Here is a 20,573-nt window from a genome sequence, read left to right as displayed (position 1 = left end):
AGTCTGCATCTTTATTCCTTCTGCCAGAGTGCTTGATCATACACTTCTCTACATTATATTCCACGTCGTTGCCCAATCTTCCAATCTGTCTAAGTCCTACTGTGTAAGTCCTACCCTGTTTCCTCAACACTACCTGCCCCTCCACCTATCTTTGTTTCATCCACAAACTTGGTCACAAAGCCATCAACTTCTTCATCTAAGTCATTGATCTGGTATATTACGTGAAAAGAATCGGTCCCAACACCAACCCCTGTGGCGTACCACTAGTCACCAGCAGACAACTAGAAAATGTCCTCTTCTTCACATTCCTTGCCTCCTGCCAGTTAGCCAACCCTCTATCCATACTAATACATTTCCTGTGATACCATGGGCTCTTGTCTTATTAAGCAGCCTCATGTGCAGCGCCTTATCAAAGACCTTCTGAAAATCCAAGTGAACAAGATCCACTGACTCTCCTTTGTCTATCCTGCCCGTTCTTTCCTCAAAGAATTACAATAGATATGTCAGGGGAGATTTCCCCTGTAGAAAACCATGCTGATTTTGGTTTAGTTGGTCATGTGCCTCCTAGTACCCTGAAACTTCATCCTTAATAATCGATTCCAACATCTTCCCAACCACTGAGGCCAGGCTAATTGGCCTTTCTTCTGCCTCCCTCCTTTCTTGAAAAGTGGTGTGACATTTGCAATTCTCCAATCCTCAGGAACTATTCCAGGACCTAACGATTCTTGAAAGATTATTACTAGTGCCTCCACAATCTCTTTAGCCACGTTTTTCGGAACCCGGGGGAGTAGTTCATCTGGTCACAGTGACTTACCCACTTTCAGACCTTTCAGCTTCCCCAGCACCTTCTTTGTAAAAGCAACAATATGCACTTCTGACCCTAAAGCTCTCACATTTCTGTCATTCTGCTAGCGTCTTCCACCGTGAATGAAGACTGATACAAATTATTTATTCAGTTCATCTATTTCTTTGTACCCAGTTACTAACTATATCGGAGCTAGAGGCTGAGAATGAAGGAGTGAGGAATCTCGGAGAGAAGCCATTACTTTACACTACTCGGGGAAAAGAGGCTGGACTGCACAGGCGCGTGACGTCAGCCAGCAAAGCATCAGAGGTCTAAAAAGCTGACCGCCATATATAGCGAGCAGCAGGGTGGGATGGCTTTGGCTCAACAGGCTTCGGCGTGAACAGGCAGAGGCAAGAGTAGATTCCCATAAGTTTTGTTTTGTTCGTTTAGAGTAGAGAGAATGCCAGGCAGGATGTTGGAATGCTCCTCTTGCAGGATGTGGGAAGACAGGGAGACCTCCGGTGTCCCTGACAATGACACCTGCAAGAAGTGCATCCAACTGCAGCTCCAACAGACCGCATTAGGGAACTGGAGCAGGAGATGGATGACCTCTGGATCATTCGGGAGAATGAGGAGTTTATAGATAGTAGCTACAGGGAGGCAGTTACGCCAAAGGAGCAGCGCACAGGTAATTGGGTTACAGTCAGGCGAGGGAAGGGGAAAGGGCAGGCAGAGCAGGGCTCCCCTGTGGCCGTTCCCCTCAACAACAAGTATACCAATTTGGATACTGTTGGGGGGGGAGGGGGATGACTTACCTGGGACAAGCTGTGGCAGCCGGATCTCTGACACTGAGTCTGGTTCTGCAGTGCAGAAGGGAGGGGGGAAGAAGAGGAGAGCGGTAGTGATAGGGGACTCAATAGTTAGAGGTACAGACAGGAGGTTCTGTGGTCGCGACAGAGACTCCCTGATGGTTTGTTGCCTCCCAGGTGCCAGGGTCAGGGATGTCTCTGATCACATGCACAGCATTCTGAAGTGGGAGGGTGAGCAGCCAGATGTCATGGTACACATCGGTACCGATGATGTAGGAAGAAAGAGTGAGGAGGTCCTGAAGAGTGAGTATAGAGAGCTTGGTAGGAGGTTAAAAAGCAGGACCTCGAGTGTGGTAATCTCAGGATTGCTACCTGTGCCACGTGCCAGTGAGGGTAAGAATAGGATGCTCTGGAGGATGAACACGTGGCTGAGGAAGTGGTGTAGGGGGCAGGGTTTCAGATTTCAGGATCATTGGGACCTCTTCTGGGGCAGGTGGGACCTGTACAAGAGAGTCAGGTTACACCTGAACTACAGGGGGACCAATATCCTTGCTGGGAGGTTTGTTAGTGCTATTGGGGAGAGTTTAAACTAGATTTGCAGTGGGGTGGGAACCAAAGTGACAGAGCAGATAGTGGAGCAGGGGTGAAAATAAATGATGTTATAAGTTCATGCAAAGTCATAAGTAGAAGGGTTGTGTGTGGTGGTAATAATCTTCTGAGGTGTGTCTATTTCAGTGCGAGGATTATTGTGGGGGAGGCTGATGAGCTGAGGGCGTGGATTGACATGTGGAATTATGACATTATAGCTATTAGTGAAACTTGGCTACAGGAGGGGCAGGACTGGCAGCTTAATGTTCCAAGGTTCCGATGTTTCAGACGTGATAGAGGCAGAGGGATGAAGGGTGGGGGGTGTGGCTTTGCTAGTCAGGGAAAATGTTACAGCAGTGCTCAGGCAGGACAGATTAGAGGGCTTGTCTACCGAGGCCATATGGGTGGAGCTGAGAAACAGGAGAAGTATGACCATATTAATGGGGTTGTATTATAGACCACCCAATAGTCAGTGAGAATTGGAGGAGCAAATCTGCAGAGAGATAGTAGACAACTGCAGGAAAGATAAAGTTGTGATAGTAGGGGATTTTAATTTTCCACATATTGATTGGGACTCCCATACTGTTAAAGGTCTACACGGGTTAGAGTTTGTAAAATGTGTTCAGGACAGCTTTCTAAATCAATGTATAATAGAGGTACCAACTAAAGGGGATGCAATATTAGATCTCCTATTAGGAAATGAATTAGGACAGGTGAAGGAAGTGTGTGTAGGGGAACACTTTGGTTCCAGTAATCATAACACCATTGGTTTCAACTTGATCATGGCTAAAGATAGATCTGGTCCTCGGGTTGAGGTTCTAAACTGGAAAAAGGCCAAATTTGAAGAAATGAGAAAAGATCTAAAAAGTATGGATTGGGACAGGTTGTTCTCTGGCAAGGATGTTGTTGGTAAGTGGGAGGCATTCAAAGGAGATATGTTCCTGTATGTTCCTGTCAGGATTAAAGGCAGAATGAATAAAAATAGGGAACCTTGGTTCTCAAGGAATATTGGAACCCTGATAAAGAAGAAGAGAGAGATGTATAACATGTATAGGCAACAGGGAGCAAATCAGTGCTTAAGAAGTATAAAAAGTGCAAAAAAAAACTTAAGAAAGAAATCAGGAGGGCTAAAAGAAGACATGAGGTTGCTTTGGCAGTCAAGGTGAAGGATAATCCTGAGAGCTTCTACAGGTTTGTTAAGAGCAAAAGGATAGTAAGGGATAAAATTGGTCCTCTTGAAAATCAGAGTGGTCGGCTATGTATGGAACCAAAAGAAATGAGGGAGATCTTAAATAGGTTTTTTGCATCTGTATTTACTAAGGAAACTGGCATGGAGTCTATGGAAATAAGATAAAAATGTAGTGAGGTCATGGAACCTATACAGATTGAAAAGGAGGAGGTGCTTGCTGTCTTGAGGCAAATCAGAGTAGATAAATCCCCAGGACCTGACAGGGCATTCCCTCGGACCTTGATGGAGACTAGTGTTGAAATTGTAGGGGCCCTAGCAGATACATTTTAAATGTTGTTATCTACCGGTGAGGTGCCAGAGGATTGGACCTTAGCTCATGTTGTTCCGTTGTTTAAAAGAGGCTCTAAAAGTAATCCAGGAAATTATAGGCCGGTAAATTTGTCATCAGTAGTAGGTAAATTATTGGAAGGAATACTAAGAGATAGGATCTACAAGTATTTGGATAGACAGGGGCTTATTAGGGAGACATAACACTCTTTTGTGCATGGTAGGTCACGTTTATCAAATCTATTAGAGTTTTTCGAGGAGGTTACCAGAAAAGTGGATGAAGGGAAGGCAGTGGATGTTGTCTACATGGACTTCAGTAAAGCCTTTGACAAGGACCCGCATGGGAGGTTCGTTAGGAAGATTCAGTCACTAGGTATATACAGAGAGGTAGGAAACTGGATTAGACATTGGCTCAATGGGAGAAGCCAGAGAGTGGTAGTGGAGGATTGCTAGTCTGAGTGGAGGCCTGTGACTAGTGGTGTGCCACAGGGATCAGTGCTGGATCCGTTGTTATTTGTCATCTATATCGATGATCTGGATGATAATGTGGTAAACTGGATCCTCAAATTTGCTGATGATACAAAGATTGGAGGTGTAGTGGACAGTGAGGAAGGTTTTCAAAGCTTGCAGAGGGATCTGGACCAGCTGGAAAAATAGGCTGACAAATGGCAGATGGAGTTTAATGCAGACAAGTGTGAGGTATTGCACTTTGGAAGGACAATCCAAGGTAGAACATACAAGGTAGATGGTATGACACTGAGGAGTGCAGTAGAACAGAGGGATCTGGGAATACAGATACAAAATTCCTTAAAAGTGGCATCACAGGTAGATAGGGTTGTAAAGAAAGCTTTTGGTACATTGGCCTTTATAAATCAAAGTACTGAGTATAAGAGTTGGAATGTTATGGTGAGGTTGTATAAGACATTTGTGAGACCAAATTTGGTGTATTGTGAGCAGTTTTGGTCACCTAATTACAGGAAGGATATTAATAAGGTTGAAAGAGTGCAGAGAAGGTTTACAAGGATGTTGCCGGGACTTGAGAAACTGAGTTACAGAGAAAGGTTGAATAGGTTAGGACTTTATTCCCTGGAGCATAAGAGAATGAGGGGTGATTTGATAAAGGTATATAAAATTATGATGGGTATAGATAGAGTAAATGTAAGCAGGCTTTTTCCACTCAGGCCAGAGAACAGAGGACATGGGTTAAGGGTGAAGGGGGAAAAGTTTAAAGGGAACATCGGGGGGGGGGGGCTTCTTCACACAGAGAGTGGTGGGAGTGTGGAATGAGCTGCCAGATGAAGTTGTAAATGCGGGCTCACTTTTAACATTTAAGAAAAACTTGGACAGGTACATGGATGAGAGGGGTATGGAGGGATATGGTCCAGGTGCAGGTCAGTGGGACTGGACAGAGAAATGGTTCAGCACAGCCAAGAAGGGCCAAAAGGGCTGTTTCTGTGCTGTAATGTTCTAAGGTTCTATGGTTCTAACTTTCCAGTGTCATTTTTCAGTATTTTGTGAGGACATCTTTAACAGGCAATTATTCCAGAGGTCAAGATCCATCATTGCAGACTCCCATCATTCAGAACATACTCTCTCAGTTCTACCACCAGTGAGGAGGTGCAGGAGCCTAAAGAGACACACTCAACATGTTAGGAATAGTTTCTTCTCCTCCGCCATCAGGTTTCTGTAAGGACAATGAACCCATGAACACTACCTCACTTTTTGCTCTCTTCTTGTTCTACATTTATATTTTTATATATTTCATATTGTAAACTATAGTAGTTCATGTATTGCACTGTACTAATACCAGAAAACAACAAATTTCATGAGATATATCAGTGAGAATAAACCTGATTCTGAGATGGGATTAGATTGAGTAACTTTTTCACAATTGCCTTAGGCATGATGAGCCAAATGGTTTCTCCTGTGTTATATGTTTTCTGTGATTCTGAAGGCTTTTGCTGATAGCAAACCCAAGTTCAGGGAAATTGCCGTCTTTGAATGCTCCAGTCTCTGCTACATTAAACAACGTACCTCCACCTTGTATTTGCTCAGGAGAGGACGGATGTGGGCTGGCACTGGCAAAATCTGATTTGCATCAGGTTTAGTAACAGGAGGTAAGCCTTCACCTTCATTGCCCGGATGAGGGAGCTGAGGGTAAATAATTCATGGAAAAAAGGATGATTACATTATGCACATTACAGCAGTCAATGCAGTCCACTCTCCATTGTCCTGTTTCTTCCCACCCTTCCCTATCTAACCCCAACCAAAATAAACACTCTAATTGAGCTTATTTACACCATATTGACCTTTTTGCAAATTAATCTCTTTGAAGGGTTAAGAGGCTCCTCTCTTATTCCATCCTTTCTTCTCACCTGCCTCTGGGGTCCCTCGTCCTTCCCTTTCCCCATGATCCTATCTCCTGTCCTATCAGACTTATTCCAGGTATCACATTCCAGCTTCTCACTTTATTGCCCCTTCCCTTCCCCCCCACCTTTCCTCTCACCTTGTCCCACCTGTGACCTGCCAGTTTGTACTACGTCCCCTCCCCCCACCTTCTTATTCCGGCTTCTTCCCCCTTCCTTTCCAATCCTGATCGAAAACATTCATCAATTACCACAACACAATGATCAATTATACACAATGTTTGGGTTAGATTTTCTTTGCTGGGGAACAGTTGAAGGTTTTGACCGTTCTGCCTTGGGCATCCATGAGGTGATTTGGGAGTTAATTAAGTTGATTAGGGAGTTAACATTGGCATGTGCTAAAGGTAATGTAGTCGTTATGGGAGATTTCAACATGCAGGTGAACTGGGAGAATCAGGTAGGTGCTGGACCCCAGGATAGGGAGTTTGTGGAGTGTCTAAGGGATGTATTTTTGGAACAGCTTGTGCTTGAGCCAACCAGGAACGAGGCTATTTTGGACTTGGTGATGTGTAATGAGCAGGAATTGATAAGTAATCTTGAAGTAAAGGAGCCATTAGGAAGTAGTGATCATAACATGATAAGTTTTTATCTACAATTTGAGAGGGATAAGGGCAGATCAGAGGTGTCAGTGTTGCAATTAAATAAAGGAGACTACGGAGCCATGAGGGAAGAGCTGGCCAAAGTTAAATGGGCGGATTCCCTGGCAGGAAAGACAATGGATCAGGAGTGGCAGATATTCTTGGGCATAATACAAAAGATGCAAATGCAGTTCATTCCAATGAGAGGGAAGGATTCAAAGAGGGGGAAGGGGCCACAGTGGTTGACAAAGGAAGTCAGAGATTGTATAGCATTAAAGAAAAAGAAGTATGACAGGGTTAAGATGAGTGGGAATACAGATGATTGGGAAAGTTTTAAGGAACAGCAGATCTTAACTAAAAAAGCAATACGGAGAGAAAAAATCAGGTATGAGCTCAGTCTAGCCAGGAATATAAAAGGGGATAGGAAAAGCTTTTTTAGCTATGTGAAGAGAAAGAAGATAGTTAAGAACAATGTTGGCCCCTTGAAGAATGAATTGGGAGAAATTGTTATGGGAAACAGGGAAATGGCAACAGAATTTAATGCGTACTTTAGATCTGTCTTCACCAGGGAGGACACAAGCAATCTCCCAGATGTATGGATGGGCCAGGGTCATAAGATATCAGAGGAATTGAGACAGATTGACATTAGGAAAGAAACTGTGATGAGTAGCCTGGTAGGACTGAAGGCTAATAAATCCCCGGGTCCAGATGGTCTGCATCCGAGGGTTCTAAAAGAGGTGGCTCAGGAAATTGCGGATGCATTGGTAATCATTTTCCAATGTTCCTTAGATTCAAGATCAGTTCCTGAAGATTGGAGAGTGGCTAATGTTATCCCACTTTTCAAGAAGGGAGGGAAGGAGAAAACAGAGAACTATCGCCCTGTTAGCCTAACGTCAGTCGTGGGGAAGTTGCTTGAGTCCATTATTAAGGACGAAATAGTGGCACATCTAGATGGCAGAAATAGGATTAGGCCGAGCCAGCATGGATTTACCAAGGGCAAATCATGCTTGACTAATCTGTTGGAGTTTTTTGAGGGTGTAACAAGGCTGTTAGACGAGGGTAAGCCAGTGGATGTTGTATACCTAGATTTTCAGAAGGCATTCGATAAGGTGCCACATAGGAGATTGGTGAGTAAAATCAGAGCTCATGGCATTGGGGGCAGGGTTTCAACATGGATAGAAAACTGGTTGGCAGATAGAAAGCAAAGGGTAGCAGTGAATGGGTGTTTCTCGGACTGGCTGGAGGTGACTAGTGGGGTACCACAGGGCTCCGTATTGGGACCACAGCTCTTTACGATTTATGTCAATGGTTTAGATGAGGGCATTGAAAACTATATCAGCAAGTTTGCTGACGATACTAAACTGGGTGGCAGTGTGACATGCGAAGAGGACGTTAGGAGAATACAGGGAGACTTGGATAGGCTGGGTGAGTGGGCAGATACTTGGCAGATGTCATTCAATGTGAATAAATGTGAAGTTATCCACTTTGGAAGCAGGAACAAGAGGGCAGAGTATTGTCTGAACGGTGTAGAGTTAGGTAAGGGAGAAATGCAAAGAGACCTAGAAGTCCTAGTTCACCAGTCAATGAAGGTGAATGAGCAAGTGCAACAGGCAGTGAAGAGGGCAAATGGAATGTTGGCCTTTGTTACAAGGGGAATTGAATACAAGAGCAAGGATGTCCTTTTGCATTTGTACAGGGCCCTGGTGAGACCACACCTGGAATATTGTGTACAGTTTTGGTCTCCAGGTTTAAGGAAGGACATTCTGGCAATTGAGGAAGTGCAGCGTAGATTCACTAGGTTGATTCCTGGGATGGCAGGGCTGTCTTACGCAGAGAGATTGGAGAGATTGGGCTTGTACACGCTGGAATTGAGGAGATTGAGAGGGGATCTGATTGAAACGTTTAAGATAATTAAAGGATTTGATAGGATTGAGGCAGGAAATATGTTCCAGATGTTGGGAGAGTCCAGTACCAGAGGGCATGGATTGAGAATAAGAGGTCAGTTATTTAAAACAGAGTTGAGGAAGAGCTTCTTCTCCCAGAGAGTTGTGGAGGTGTGGAATGCACTGCCTCGGAAGACGGTGGAGGCCAATTCTCTGGATGCTTTCAAGAAGGAGCTAGATAGATATCTGATGGATAGGGGAATCAAGGGATATGGGGACAAGGCAGGGACTGGGTATTGATAGTGAATGATCAGCCATGATCTCAGAATGGCGGTGCAGACTCGAGGGGCCGAATGGTCTACTTCTGCACCTATTGTCTATTGTCTATTGATTTAATTGCTGCAATTAACACTCTCTGCTGAGTTGTCAGTGTTAGTAGAATTCATGTCAATAGACCTTTCTTATGGAGGACTCTACATGTATAAATTACAGGTGATCTTTTCATTTCCATTTGATATCTGCTTTTAGCCACTTTCAAGACAAAAGTGGAAAATCAGAAAATGAAAATTTAGCGCTGGATTCCCCGTAGCACCTGAAATTCATGGAGGATATGTATTGTTACCCATGCGTGGACATAATGGTGACTGAGCAGACATTTTGGCATTTACTTCTGTTGTTGCCCAGTGATTAGAAATAGTGACCAAAATCCCTGCAGGCAGACTCTCAGTCTTTGACATTAGATCTCTTGCATGGTTAGAAGTCAAAGGAGTCACTTAAAGAGAAAGCTTAGAATTTGATATAAAGGTACTTTTCCCTAAATCTGGGATTTCTTTCCAAGGTTTCTTGAAATTTAGCATATTACTTGAATTATTTATACATACCAATATCATAAAGTTCAAAGTTCAGAGTAAATTAAGAAGGGCTATATATATAGTTGTCATATACAAGCCTGAGATTCATTTTCTTGCGGGCATACACTGAAATACAATACATTTCAGAGATTGAAGGAAACATTGCAGAGTAGGTCTCTGCTGCTTCAGAAGGCAGGTTAAAGGGTTCAGCAGCATGGCAGTGTTGCAGTTAGTGTGATCATTATACGTGCACCGATCGGTGTTCATTGTCTGAATAGAGTTTGTACATTTTCTGCGTGACCGTGCCAGTTTCCTACGGGTGCTTTGCTTTCCTCCCACATTCCAAAGACAGACGATCAGGATTAGTGGGTTGTGGGCATGCTATGTTGGAGCTGTAATTTGCAGGCTGCCCTCAGCACACACCTTGCTGATCTGATTTGATACTAATGACACAATTTGTTTGCTTTGATGTACATATGACAAAAAATCTAATATTTTTTTCAGTAAAACAGAAAATTTCACACAGCAGACCATAAGACACCTGAGCAAAATTAGGCCATTTGGCCCATCGAGTCGCTTCTGGCATTATATCATGGCTGATTTAGTATCCTTCTCATCCTCATTCTCCTGCCTGCTATCTGTAACCATTGATGCCCTGACCAGTCAAGAACCTATCAACCTCTGCTTTAAATTTCTGGGCACCGTGGTAGCATAGCGATTAGCATGATGCTTTTACAGCTTGGGGCATTGGACTTCAGAGTTCAATCCTGGCATCCTTTGGAAGTTCTTCTTTTGCATGGACTCCGGACTCCGGGGCTTCTGGCTGTCTGTTGTTTCATTTGGGCTTAATCACAGACACCTGATCCTCATATTGGGGCTGGAATATAAGTGGCCCTGGGTTCAAGTGTGGTTGCTGGTTTGTCTTGTTGGTATCCTGTCCTTGCCTCTGTGGGGGTAAGTCAGGCTGTCCTTGCTGTTACCCTATGGTGGGATCTGTCCCTCCCAATCCTTGACTCCATTGGGTAAGTCAGGCAGTCATTGCTGTTACCCTGAGGCTGGACTGTTCCCTTCCTTCCCTCTGAAGTCTGACCTGGAGCCCTGCCCTGCAACCCCTGGCCTGGAGCCTTGCCTTCACTACAGTCAAGTTCTACCACTGGAGCAAGAAAAGGAACTGTCTTTTGTTGTTTTCAACTGTCTTTGTGTTCTTGCCTTTGCTAGGTAGGTCTGGCCATCTGCTGCTACCATGTGTTGGGAACCGTCTCGTTGCATTCTGTGTTCTGTGTAATGAGTCCTGGCCCTATGTCCCGTACCCAAGGAGGGGTCCCAGCTCTGTGTTCTGTGTAATGAGTCCTGGCCCTATGTCCTGTACCCAAGGAGGGGTCCCAGCTCTGTGTTCTGTGTAATGAGACCTGGCCCTACGTCCTGTACCCAAGGAGGGGTCCCAGCTCTGTGTTCTGTGTAATGAGACCTGGCCCTACGTCCTGTACCCAAGGAGGGGTCCCAGCTCTGTGTTCTGTGTAATGGGTCCTGGCCCTATGTCCTGTACCCAAGGAGGGGTCCCAGCTCTGTGTTCTGTGTAATGAGACCTGGCCCTACGTCCTGTACCCAAGGAGGGGTCCCAGCTCTGTGTTCTGTGTAATGAGACCTGGCCCTACGTCCTGTACCCAAGGAGGGGTCCCAGCTCTGTGTTCTGTGTAATGGGTCCTGGCCCTATGTCCTGTACCCAAGGAGGGGTCCCAGCTCTGTGTTCTGTGTAATGATTCCTGGCCCTATGTCCTGTACCCAAGGAGGGGTCCCAGCTCTGTTCTATGTTCCTGTTCTCCCTCAACCAAGTCAAGGCTTCGGGGTCTCATCCAGTCCTAGCCACACACTAGCACCTTGTCCTGTCCCAGCCACGGCTTGGTGTTCTTGTATTATCCATGTGCCTCGTCCAGCCTGGTGCTGGGATTCCCCTGTCCTGTTCATGTGTCTCATGTCCAGTCCTCTTGCCTCTCTTGTCCTGTAGCCACGTCCAGTCCTCGCCTGGGTCTGGAGTCCAAGCCCGAGTCAAGACCCGTGTTCTGGGTCCTTGTCCAGTCTCTGGCTCGGAGTCCAAGCCCAGGCTCCTAGATCCCAGTTCCATGTCCTGGTTCTGCTATCCTTGTCTAGTCCTAGCCCTGGCCTGGAATCCTTGTCTCGTCCAGGACCTGTGGAATGTCCAGCATCCTTTCTTCCTCACTCCCCTTGCTTCCTTCTCACGCCTAGTCCTGCTCCTGGTAGTTCAGTGTCTGTGTCTTGCTTTTGGGTCTGCTGCCAATGCCCCCCCATATGACATCTTTGGGTGCTCTCCAATGCCAGCACATCTTTTCTGAGATAAAAGGCCCAAAAGTGCTCAAAATACTCCAAGTGTAGTGGAACAATGCCTTATACGGTCTCAACATTACATCCTTCATATATTCTAGTCCTCTCAAAGTGCATTTGCCTTCCTTACTAAAGACTCAACCTGCGAGTTAACTTCTAGGAATCCTAAACAAAGGCTCCCAAGTTGATTGGAGTACTGCGCAGATGCAACAAAGAGCTTTTAAAAAGCCAGTCTGTATAAAAGAGAGGTACCACCTAGTGAAGTGGTCATTATGGGAGTACTCATCATCAGAGTAGTAAGGGTTTGATTCACCAGGGCTTTGACGAGAACGGGCCGAGTCCAGGTAAGTTCATTCTTTGTTTCGTATTTAAGTCTAGAGAGAATAGAAGGCATGTCTACAGAGCCAGAAATCTGCTCTGGGTGTCAGACATGGAATTTCCAAGAGACTTTCAGCCTCCCGAATAGCCACATCTGGACAGGTGCGTCGAGATAAGATCGTGTTAGGGAACTGGAGCTGCAGCTCGATAACCTTCAGCTTGTTAGAGAAGGTGAAGCAGTGATAGACAGGAAGGTAGTTACCGCAAGGCTACAAGAGACAGGTAATTGGGTAACTGTCAGGAGAGGGAAGGGAGAACATCGGACTGTTGAAAGCACCCCTGTGGCCATCCCCTCAAGAACGCGTACTCCATTTTGAGTACTGTTTGTGGGGGGAGGGGAAGCAACAGTGGCCATGCCTCTGGCACTGGGTTTGGCCCCGTGGCTCAGAAGAGTAGAGAACTGAAGAGGATAGCAGCAGTAACAGGGGATTCTATAGTCAGGTGACAGTTGGGTGACCTTGTGGACATGAAAAAGAATCATGGTTAGTAGTTTGCCTCCCAGGTGCAGGTCCGAGATGTTTTTGGACATGTCCACAATATCCTGAAAAGGAAGGGTGAGCAGCCAGAAGTCATGGTACATATTGGTACCAGTGACAGGACGAAAAAGGGAGGAGGTCCGGAAAACAGAAGGCAGGGAGTTAGGAAGCAAGCTGAGAACCAGGACCGCAAAGCTAGCAATCTCAGGATTGCTGTCTGTACCACATGACAGTGAGGATAGGAATAGAATGAGGTTGCAGATAAATGCGTGGCTGAAAAATTGGAGCAGGGGACGGGGATTCAGATTTCTGTAACTGGGACCTCTTCTGGGGCAAAAGGGACGGGTTGCACTTGAATCTGAGAGAGGTCAATATTCTTACAGCCAGATTTACTGGGAGTGGTTTTAAACTAATATGGCAGGGGGGATGGGAACCAGTATGATAGATCTGAGGATGAGCCAGCAGGTTTACAAGTAGATGATGGGTGTAACACGAGTGTAAGGAAGGACAAGCCAATGACCGGGTACAAATGCAGACACAGAAAAGAGTTAACTTGTACCGTGGGGTAAAATTCAAAATGGCAGGAGAATGTAGGCTGTATTTAAATATGTGTAGCATTCAGAATAAGGTGGACAAGCTTGTGGCATGATTAGAGATTGATTGGTATGAAGTTGTGAGCATCACTGAGTTGTCGCTGAAAGAAGCCCATAGTTGGGAGCTTAGCATCAAAGGATATACTTTGTATCGAAAGGACAGACAGGAAGGCATAGGCAGTGGTGTGGCTCCGTTGGTAAGAGATGGAATTACATTTGTAGAAAGAGGTGACATGGGGTCAGAGAATGTTGAAACTTTGTGGGTGGAGATAAGGAAGTGCAAGGGTAAAAAAACATGGGAATCATATATGTTTCCAAACAGCAGCCAGGATGTGGGATTGAACTTACAAAGGGAGCTGGAAAATACATGTAATAAGGGTACTGACACCATTGTAATGGGGTATATCAATATGCGAGGGGATTGGGAAAATCAGGCTGGTGTCGGATCACGAGAGGGATTTTGTTGAATGCCTACGAGATGGCTTTTTAGAGCGGCTTGTGCTTGAGCCAACCCAGGGAAAGGCCATCTTAGATTGGGTGTTGTGTAATAACCCAGGTCTTATTAGGGAGCTTAATGTAAAGGAACCCTTAGGAGGCAGTATCATAATATGATTAAATTCATACTGCAATTTGAGAGGGAGAAGCCTACTTGCAATGTATCAGTATTGCAATGGAATAAACAGAATTACAGATGCACAAGAGAGGAGCTTGCCGAGGTGGATTGGAGGAGGATGCTGGTGGGGATGACAGCAGAGCAAGAGATGGATGAAGTTTCTCAGAATAGTTCATAAGGCACAGGATAGGTATGTTCCACAGAAGTTGTTCTCAAATGGTAGGGATAGGCAACCGTGGCTGACAAAGGAAATAAGGACTATATAAAAGCCGAGGAAAGGGCATATAAGATAGGTGGAGAGGTAGGTAGTGCTGAGGAAGCAATGCAATTACAGCAGGATTTAGACAAATTGGAAGCATGGGCAAAAATGTGGCAGATGGAATACAGTGTTGGGAAATGTATGATAATGTATTTTGGTAAAAGGAACAATAGTGCAGACTATTATCTAAATGGAGAGAAGGTTCAAATTTCAGAAGTGCAGAGGAACTTAAGAATTCTCGCGCAAGACTCCCAGAAGGTTAATTTACAGTTTGAGTCTGTGTTAAAGAAGGCAGATGCAACATTGGCATTTATCTCAAGGGGAATAGAATATAAAAGCAAGGAGATAGTGCCGATGCTTTATAAGACACTAGTCAGGCAGCAATTAGAGTATTGTCAACAGTTTTTGGGCTCCATATCTCAGGATAGGTTGTCATTGGAGAGAATCCAGAGGAGGTTCATGAGGATGAAGGGGTTAACATATGAGGGGTGTTTGGCAGCATTGGGCCTGTACTCACTGGAATTTAAAAGAATGTAAGGAGATCTCATTGAAACCTACCAAAAGTTGAAAGGACTAGATAGGGTGGGTGTTGAGAGGATGTTTTCTATGGTGGGGGTATCTGGAACAAGAGGGCACAGCCTCAAAATTGAGGAGCAATCCATTAGAACAGGGGTAAGGAGGAATTTTTTTAGCCAGAGAATTGTAAATCTGTGGAATGCTCTGCCACAGACTGCAGTACAGCCCAAGTCCATACTTACATTTAAGGCGGAAGTTGGTCGAATCGTGATTGGTTGGGGCATCAAAGGATATGGTGAGAAGGTGGGTGTATGGGGTTGAGTGGGAGCTGGGATCAGCCATTGTGGAATGGAGGAGCAGAGTCAATGGGCTGAATTGCCTAATTCTGCTCCGATGTCTTATGGTGTTATGGTCCCTTTGCATCTCTGGTTTTTTAACTTTTCAACGTTTAGAAGTTAGTCTATTCATTTATTCCTTATAGCAAATTGCATGACCATGCATTTCCAGACACTGTATTCCATGCCACATTTTTGTCCATTTTTCAAATCTATCTCAGTCCTTCTGCAGTTTCCTAACTTCCTCAATACTACCTGTCCCTCCATCTATCTTCATATCCCGTGCAAACCTGGCCACAAAGCCATCAATTCAACAAGAGAAGTCAAAGAAAGCATAAGATGAAAAGTGTGGGCATATAATATAACAGAAATTAGTGGGAAGCTAGAGGATTGAGATGCTTTCAAAAGCCACCAGGAGGCACCAAAAAAGCCATATGGAGAGAAAAGATGAAATATGAAGGTAAGCTAGACAATAATATAGAAGATCAAAGCTTTTCTTCAGAGAGTAAAAGAGAGACTGGAGTGGATATTTCTAAAAATTGGCAGCATAAAGCCACCAGAAGGCAACTAAAAAAGCCATAAGAAGTGGCAGATGGAATACAGTATCAGGAAGTGTATGGGCGTGTACTTTGCTGGAAGGAATAAATGCATAGACTGATTTCTAAATGTTGAAAATTTTCAAAAGTGAGAGGTGCAAATGGACTTAGAAATTTTTGTTCAGAATTCCTGAAGATTAACTTGAAGGTTGAGTCATTTGTAAGGAAGGCAAATGCAATGTTAGCATTCATTTTGAGAGGACTAAAATATACAAAGGACGTAATGCTGAGGCCTTATAAGGGATTGGTCAGACTGCACTTGGAATATCATGAGCATTTTTGAGCCTTTTTATCTCAGAAAAGGTATGCTGACATTAGAGAGTGTCCAAAGGAGGTTTACAAGAATGATTCCAGCACTTAAAGTTTTAAACATATGAGCAGTGTTTAATGGCTCTGGGCTTGTACTTGATGTACTTCAGAAGAATGAGCGGGGGATTATTGACCCATAACGTGAAAAGAAGTAGTTTGGACACTAACCTCTACAGAACACAACTAGTCACCAGCACCCAACAAAAAAATGCTTCCTTTATTCTCACTCTTTGCTTCCTGCCAATCAGCCAATGTTCTATCCATGCTAATATCTTTCCTGTATACCGTGTACTCCTGTTAAGCTGTCTCATGTGCATCACCTTGTTAAAGGCCTTCTGAAAGTCCAAGTAAACAACATCCACTGACTCTCCTTTGTCCATCCTGTCTGTTATTTCCTCAAATAATTCCAACATATTTGTCAGATTTCTCCTTAAGGAAACAATGCTGACTTTGGCCTATATTATTATGTGCCTCCAAATACCCTGAAGCCTCATTGTTAATAATGGACACCAACGTCTTTCCATGCTGGAGTTCCCCTCCAATCAGCTTTGGCCAGCTCCGCTCTCATTCCTCTGTAACTCCTTTTAATTTACTGTAATACCGATATATCTGATTTCATCTTCTCAAACTACAGGGTGAATCCTATCATATTACGATCACTGCTTCGTAAGGGTTCTGTTGCCTTAAGCCCCCTAATCAAATCTGGTTCATTACACAACATCCGATCCAGAATATCTGATCCCCTCGTGCACTATTACAGCCATCTCATAGGCATTCTACAACCTCCATCTCTTGGAATCTAATATTAGCACCAACTTGATTTTCCCAATTTACCTGTATATTGAAATCCCTCCATGATTATCAGAACATTGCCCTGATGAAATTTTTATCCCACATCCTGGTTACTGTTTGAAGGCCTGTATATTACTCCCATCAGGATCTTTTTACCCTTGCAGTATCTTAGGCCTATCCAGAAGGATTCTACACCAGGACTAGAAAGAAAGGGGGAAGATCCAACAGACAAGATCTTGGAGAAACTCTGAGTCAGGCAGTATCTATGGAGAAAAATGGACAGTCAATGTTTTTGGCCAAAACCCTTCAACCTGACCCTTTTATTTGGAGTCCACATGAAGGGCCTCAACCCAAATCATTGATTGTTCATTTTTCTGCATGGATGTTTCCCGGCCTGCTGAGTTCATCCAACAATTTTTCTTACTGGATTAAGCTGTAGAATTGCTCTTATAGTTTCACTTCTCTCTATAAATATACTGAATATATATTTATATAATACCTATAAACATGTCTTTGGTCAGTGAATTTTCCATGAATTTCTGGATTGCTGCCAGTGCCATACACCAGTGAGGGTAGAAACAGTGAATTTGTAGATTAATGCCTGGCTGAGAAGCTGGTGCAGGGAGCAGAGCTTCAGGTTTTTGGATCATTGGGATCTCTTCTGGGGAGGTATGACCCGTTCAAAAGTAACAGGTTGCAGTTAACCCCAAAGGGAACCAATATTCTCGCCTGCAGGTTTGTTAAAGCTGTTGGGGAGGGTTTAAACTAATTTGGCAGAGGGTGGGAACCAGAGTGAAGGGACTCAGGATAGGATGGATGGTTAAAAAGCTAGCATGCAGTCAGACTGTCAGGAAGGGCAGGCAGATGATAGGACAAAATTGCAGCCAGCAAAATGATTATCGGTGCATTAGGGATGCAGAATCAAAAAGGATAGCTAATAATACTCAGTGTTATATCTCAATGCACAGTAGAAATAAGGTGGATGATCTTGTTGCACTATTACAGATTGTCAGATATAATGTTGTGGCCATCACTGAGTCATAGCTAAAGGATGTTGTAGTTGGAGCTGAATGTCCAAGGTTACACGTTGTATCGGAGGGATAGGGAGGTAGGCAGAGGGGGTGGCGTGGCTCTGCTGGTAAAGAATGGTATCAAATCAGTAGAAAGGTGTGACATAGGATCGGAAGATGTTGAATACTAATGCATTGATCTAAGAAACTACAAAGGTAAAAGACCCTGAAGGCAGTTATATACAGGCTGCCCAACAAGAGGACCACAGGTGAACCACAGGAAATAGAAAAGGCATATTAAAAGGGCAATGTTGTGATAGTCATGCAGGTCAATTGGGAAAATTAGGTTGGAAATGGATCTCAAGAGAGTGAGTTTTTTGATGTTTATGAAATGGATTTTTAGAGCAGTTTGTTGTCAAGCCATCTAGGGGATCAGCCTCACTGGATTGGGTGTTATGTAATGAACCAGGGGTGACTAGGCAAACTGTGGCTGACAAGGGAAATCAAAGCTAATGTAAAAGCAAAAGAGGGCATACAACAAAGCAAAAAGTTGTGGGAAAATAGAGGATTGGGAAGCTTTTCAAGCTCTATGGACAGCAACTAAAAGAATCATTAGGAGGGAAAATGTGAAATATGAAAGTAAGCTAGCAAACAATATAAAGTGGATAATAAAACCTTTTTATTTATGTAAAAAAATAGGATAAAAGAAAATGAGGTTGGAGAAATAATACTGGAGGACAAGATGACAGATGAACTAGATGAGAATTTTGCACCAATCTTCACTTGAAGACACTAGCAGTGTGCCGGATGTTGAAGGCTGTGACGGAAGTTACCATTACAAGACAGAAGGTGCTCAAAAAACTGAAAGACTGAAGGGTACAAAAGGCACCAGAACCAGAACTGCATCCTAAGGTTCTGAAAGAGGTAGCAGTAGAGACTGTGGAGGCATTAGTAATGATCTTTCAAAAATAAATGGACTCTAGTGTTGTGCCAGGTGACTGGAAAATTGTAAATGTCACACCGTTCTTTAAGAAAGGAGGAAAGCAGCAGAAAGGAAATCATACACGAGGAAATCTGCAGACCTCAGTGGTTGGGAAGATATTGGAGTCAATTGTTAAGGATAAGGTTATGGATTACTTGGAAAAACAAGACAAGATAGGACAAAGTCAGCATGATTTTTTTTAAGGGAATATCTTGCCTGACAAACCTGATGGAATTCTTTAAGGAGATTACAAGTAGGATAGATAAAGTGGGTGTAGTGGATGTTGTATATTTGGACTTTCAGAAAGCCTTTGACAAGGTACCACACATGGGGCTGCTTACCAAGTTAAGAGCCCAAAACATTATAGGAAGGTTACTGGGATGGTCAGGACATTGGCTGATTAGTAGGAGGCAGCAAGAGGGAATAAAAGGATCCTTTTCTGGTTGGCTGCCAGTGACTAGTGGTGTTCCACAGGGATCGGTGTTGGGATTGCTTCTTTTTATGCTGTATATCAATGATTTAGATGATGGAATAGATGGCTCCATTTCCAAGTTTGCAGATGATACAAAGATTAGTGGAGGGGCAGGTAGCATTGAGGAAATGGGTAGGATACAGAAGGACTTAGACAGATTAGGAGAATGGGCAAGAAAGTGGCAAATGAAATACAATGTTGGAAAATGCATGGTCATGCACTTTGGTAGCAGAAATAAATGTACAGACTATTTTCTAAATGGGGAAAATCCAAAAATCTGAGATGCAAAGGGAGTTGGGAGTCCTTGTGCAGAACACCTTAAAGCATGTAGAGTTAGTGGTGAGGAAGGCAAATACCATGTAGCATTCATTTCAAGAGGTCTGGAATACAAGAGCAGGGAAGTGATGCTGAGGCTTCATAAGGCACTGGTGAGGCCTCACCTTGAGTATTGTGAACAATTTTGGAGTCCTCATCTAAGAAAAGATGTGCTGGCATCAGAGAGGGTTCAGAGGAGGTTTTCCAAGGGTGTTTCCAGGAATGAAAGTATTATCATATGAGGAACGTTTGGTAGCTCTAAGACTGGAATTTAAAAGGATGATGGGGATCTCATGAAAACCCTTCAAATGTTGAAAGGCGTCGATGGAGTAGATGTGAAAAGGAGGTTTTCCATTAATCTAGGTCAAGAGGGCACAGCCTCAGGATAGGAGGGTGTCCATTTAAGACAGAGATGCAGAGAAATTTCTTTAGCCAGAGGTTGGTGAATTTGTAGAATTTACTACCACAGGCAGCTGTGGAAGCCAAGTCTTTGTGTATACTTAAGGCAAAGTTTAGTAGGATCTGGATTGGACATGGCATCACAGGTTACAGGGAGAATGCCAGGGAGTGGGGCTGAGGAGGGAAAAAAATAAAGAACAGCCATTATTGAAGGGCAAAGCAGACCAGATGGGCCAAATGACTTAATTCTATTCCTATGTCTGATGGTTGCATGGCCTAATTATAGTACAGCTGTTTCTGTTTCACAAAGCCTCTTAGTTTGTTGTAGCAGGTATCATTCCACTTGAATCTGACTATTTTATAGGTTAAATTGTTATCAGTGGAATTTTGTAATCAATAGAGTATGAGACAACCATGATTTCCTTCACCTTTGTTCTCTCATGTCATCTTTGTTCATTTTCTGTTCTTGTAACAGTTAATAAAACAATTGTAAGCAACAATTTTGAAGCCTTTCTTGACTTCTGAAGAACCGTTCAATCACAAAATTATCAGGATAAAACAGTCTGTTGCTCCAGATTCCTATTTGCAAACTCGTATCTCCACACAGCAGATCCATGGGGGTTTCTTCAGCAAACCTTTGGAAGACTTCACCGTCTTGATGCTGTTAGTAATTTAACTTGTCAGAAAGAGTTGCAATTTATTAAGCTCTGAGCCCACTGCCAAATTTGATTTAGTATGTGTGAAGAATCA

The 20,573-nt window shown here is 43.8% G+C and overlaps 1 protein-coding gene across 2 annotated transcripts in view; it reads right to left on the bottom strand.

Annotated features, from left to right (window-relative positions):
* LOC132394365 (fer-1-like protein 6) overlaps positions 1-20,573 on the bottom strand; it is a 362,114-nt gene that overhangs the window by 281,869 nt on the left and 59,672 nt on the right. For both annotated transcript variants that reach the window (XM_059970429.1, XM_059970435.1), the window contains exon 9: positions 5,735-5,851. In XM_059970429.1, the coding sequence (XP_059826412.1) occupies positions 5,735-5,851 (117 nt within the window). The remainder of the gene's footprint in view (positions 1-5,734; positions 5,852-20,573) is intronic.

The sequence above is a fragment of the Hypanus sabinus genome, chromosome 1 (genome assembly GCF_030144855.1).
Source record: "Hypanus sabinus isolate sHypSab1 chromosome 1, sHypSab1.hap1, whole genome shotgun sequence".
Lineage (NCBI taxonomy): Eukaryota > Metazoa > Chordata > Chondrichthyes > Myliobatiformes > Dasyatidae > Hypanus > Hypanus sabinus.
This window is presented reverse-complemented; position numbering and strand designations above follow the sequence as displayed.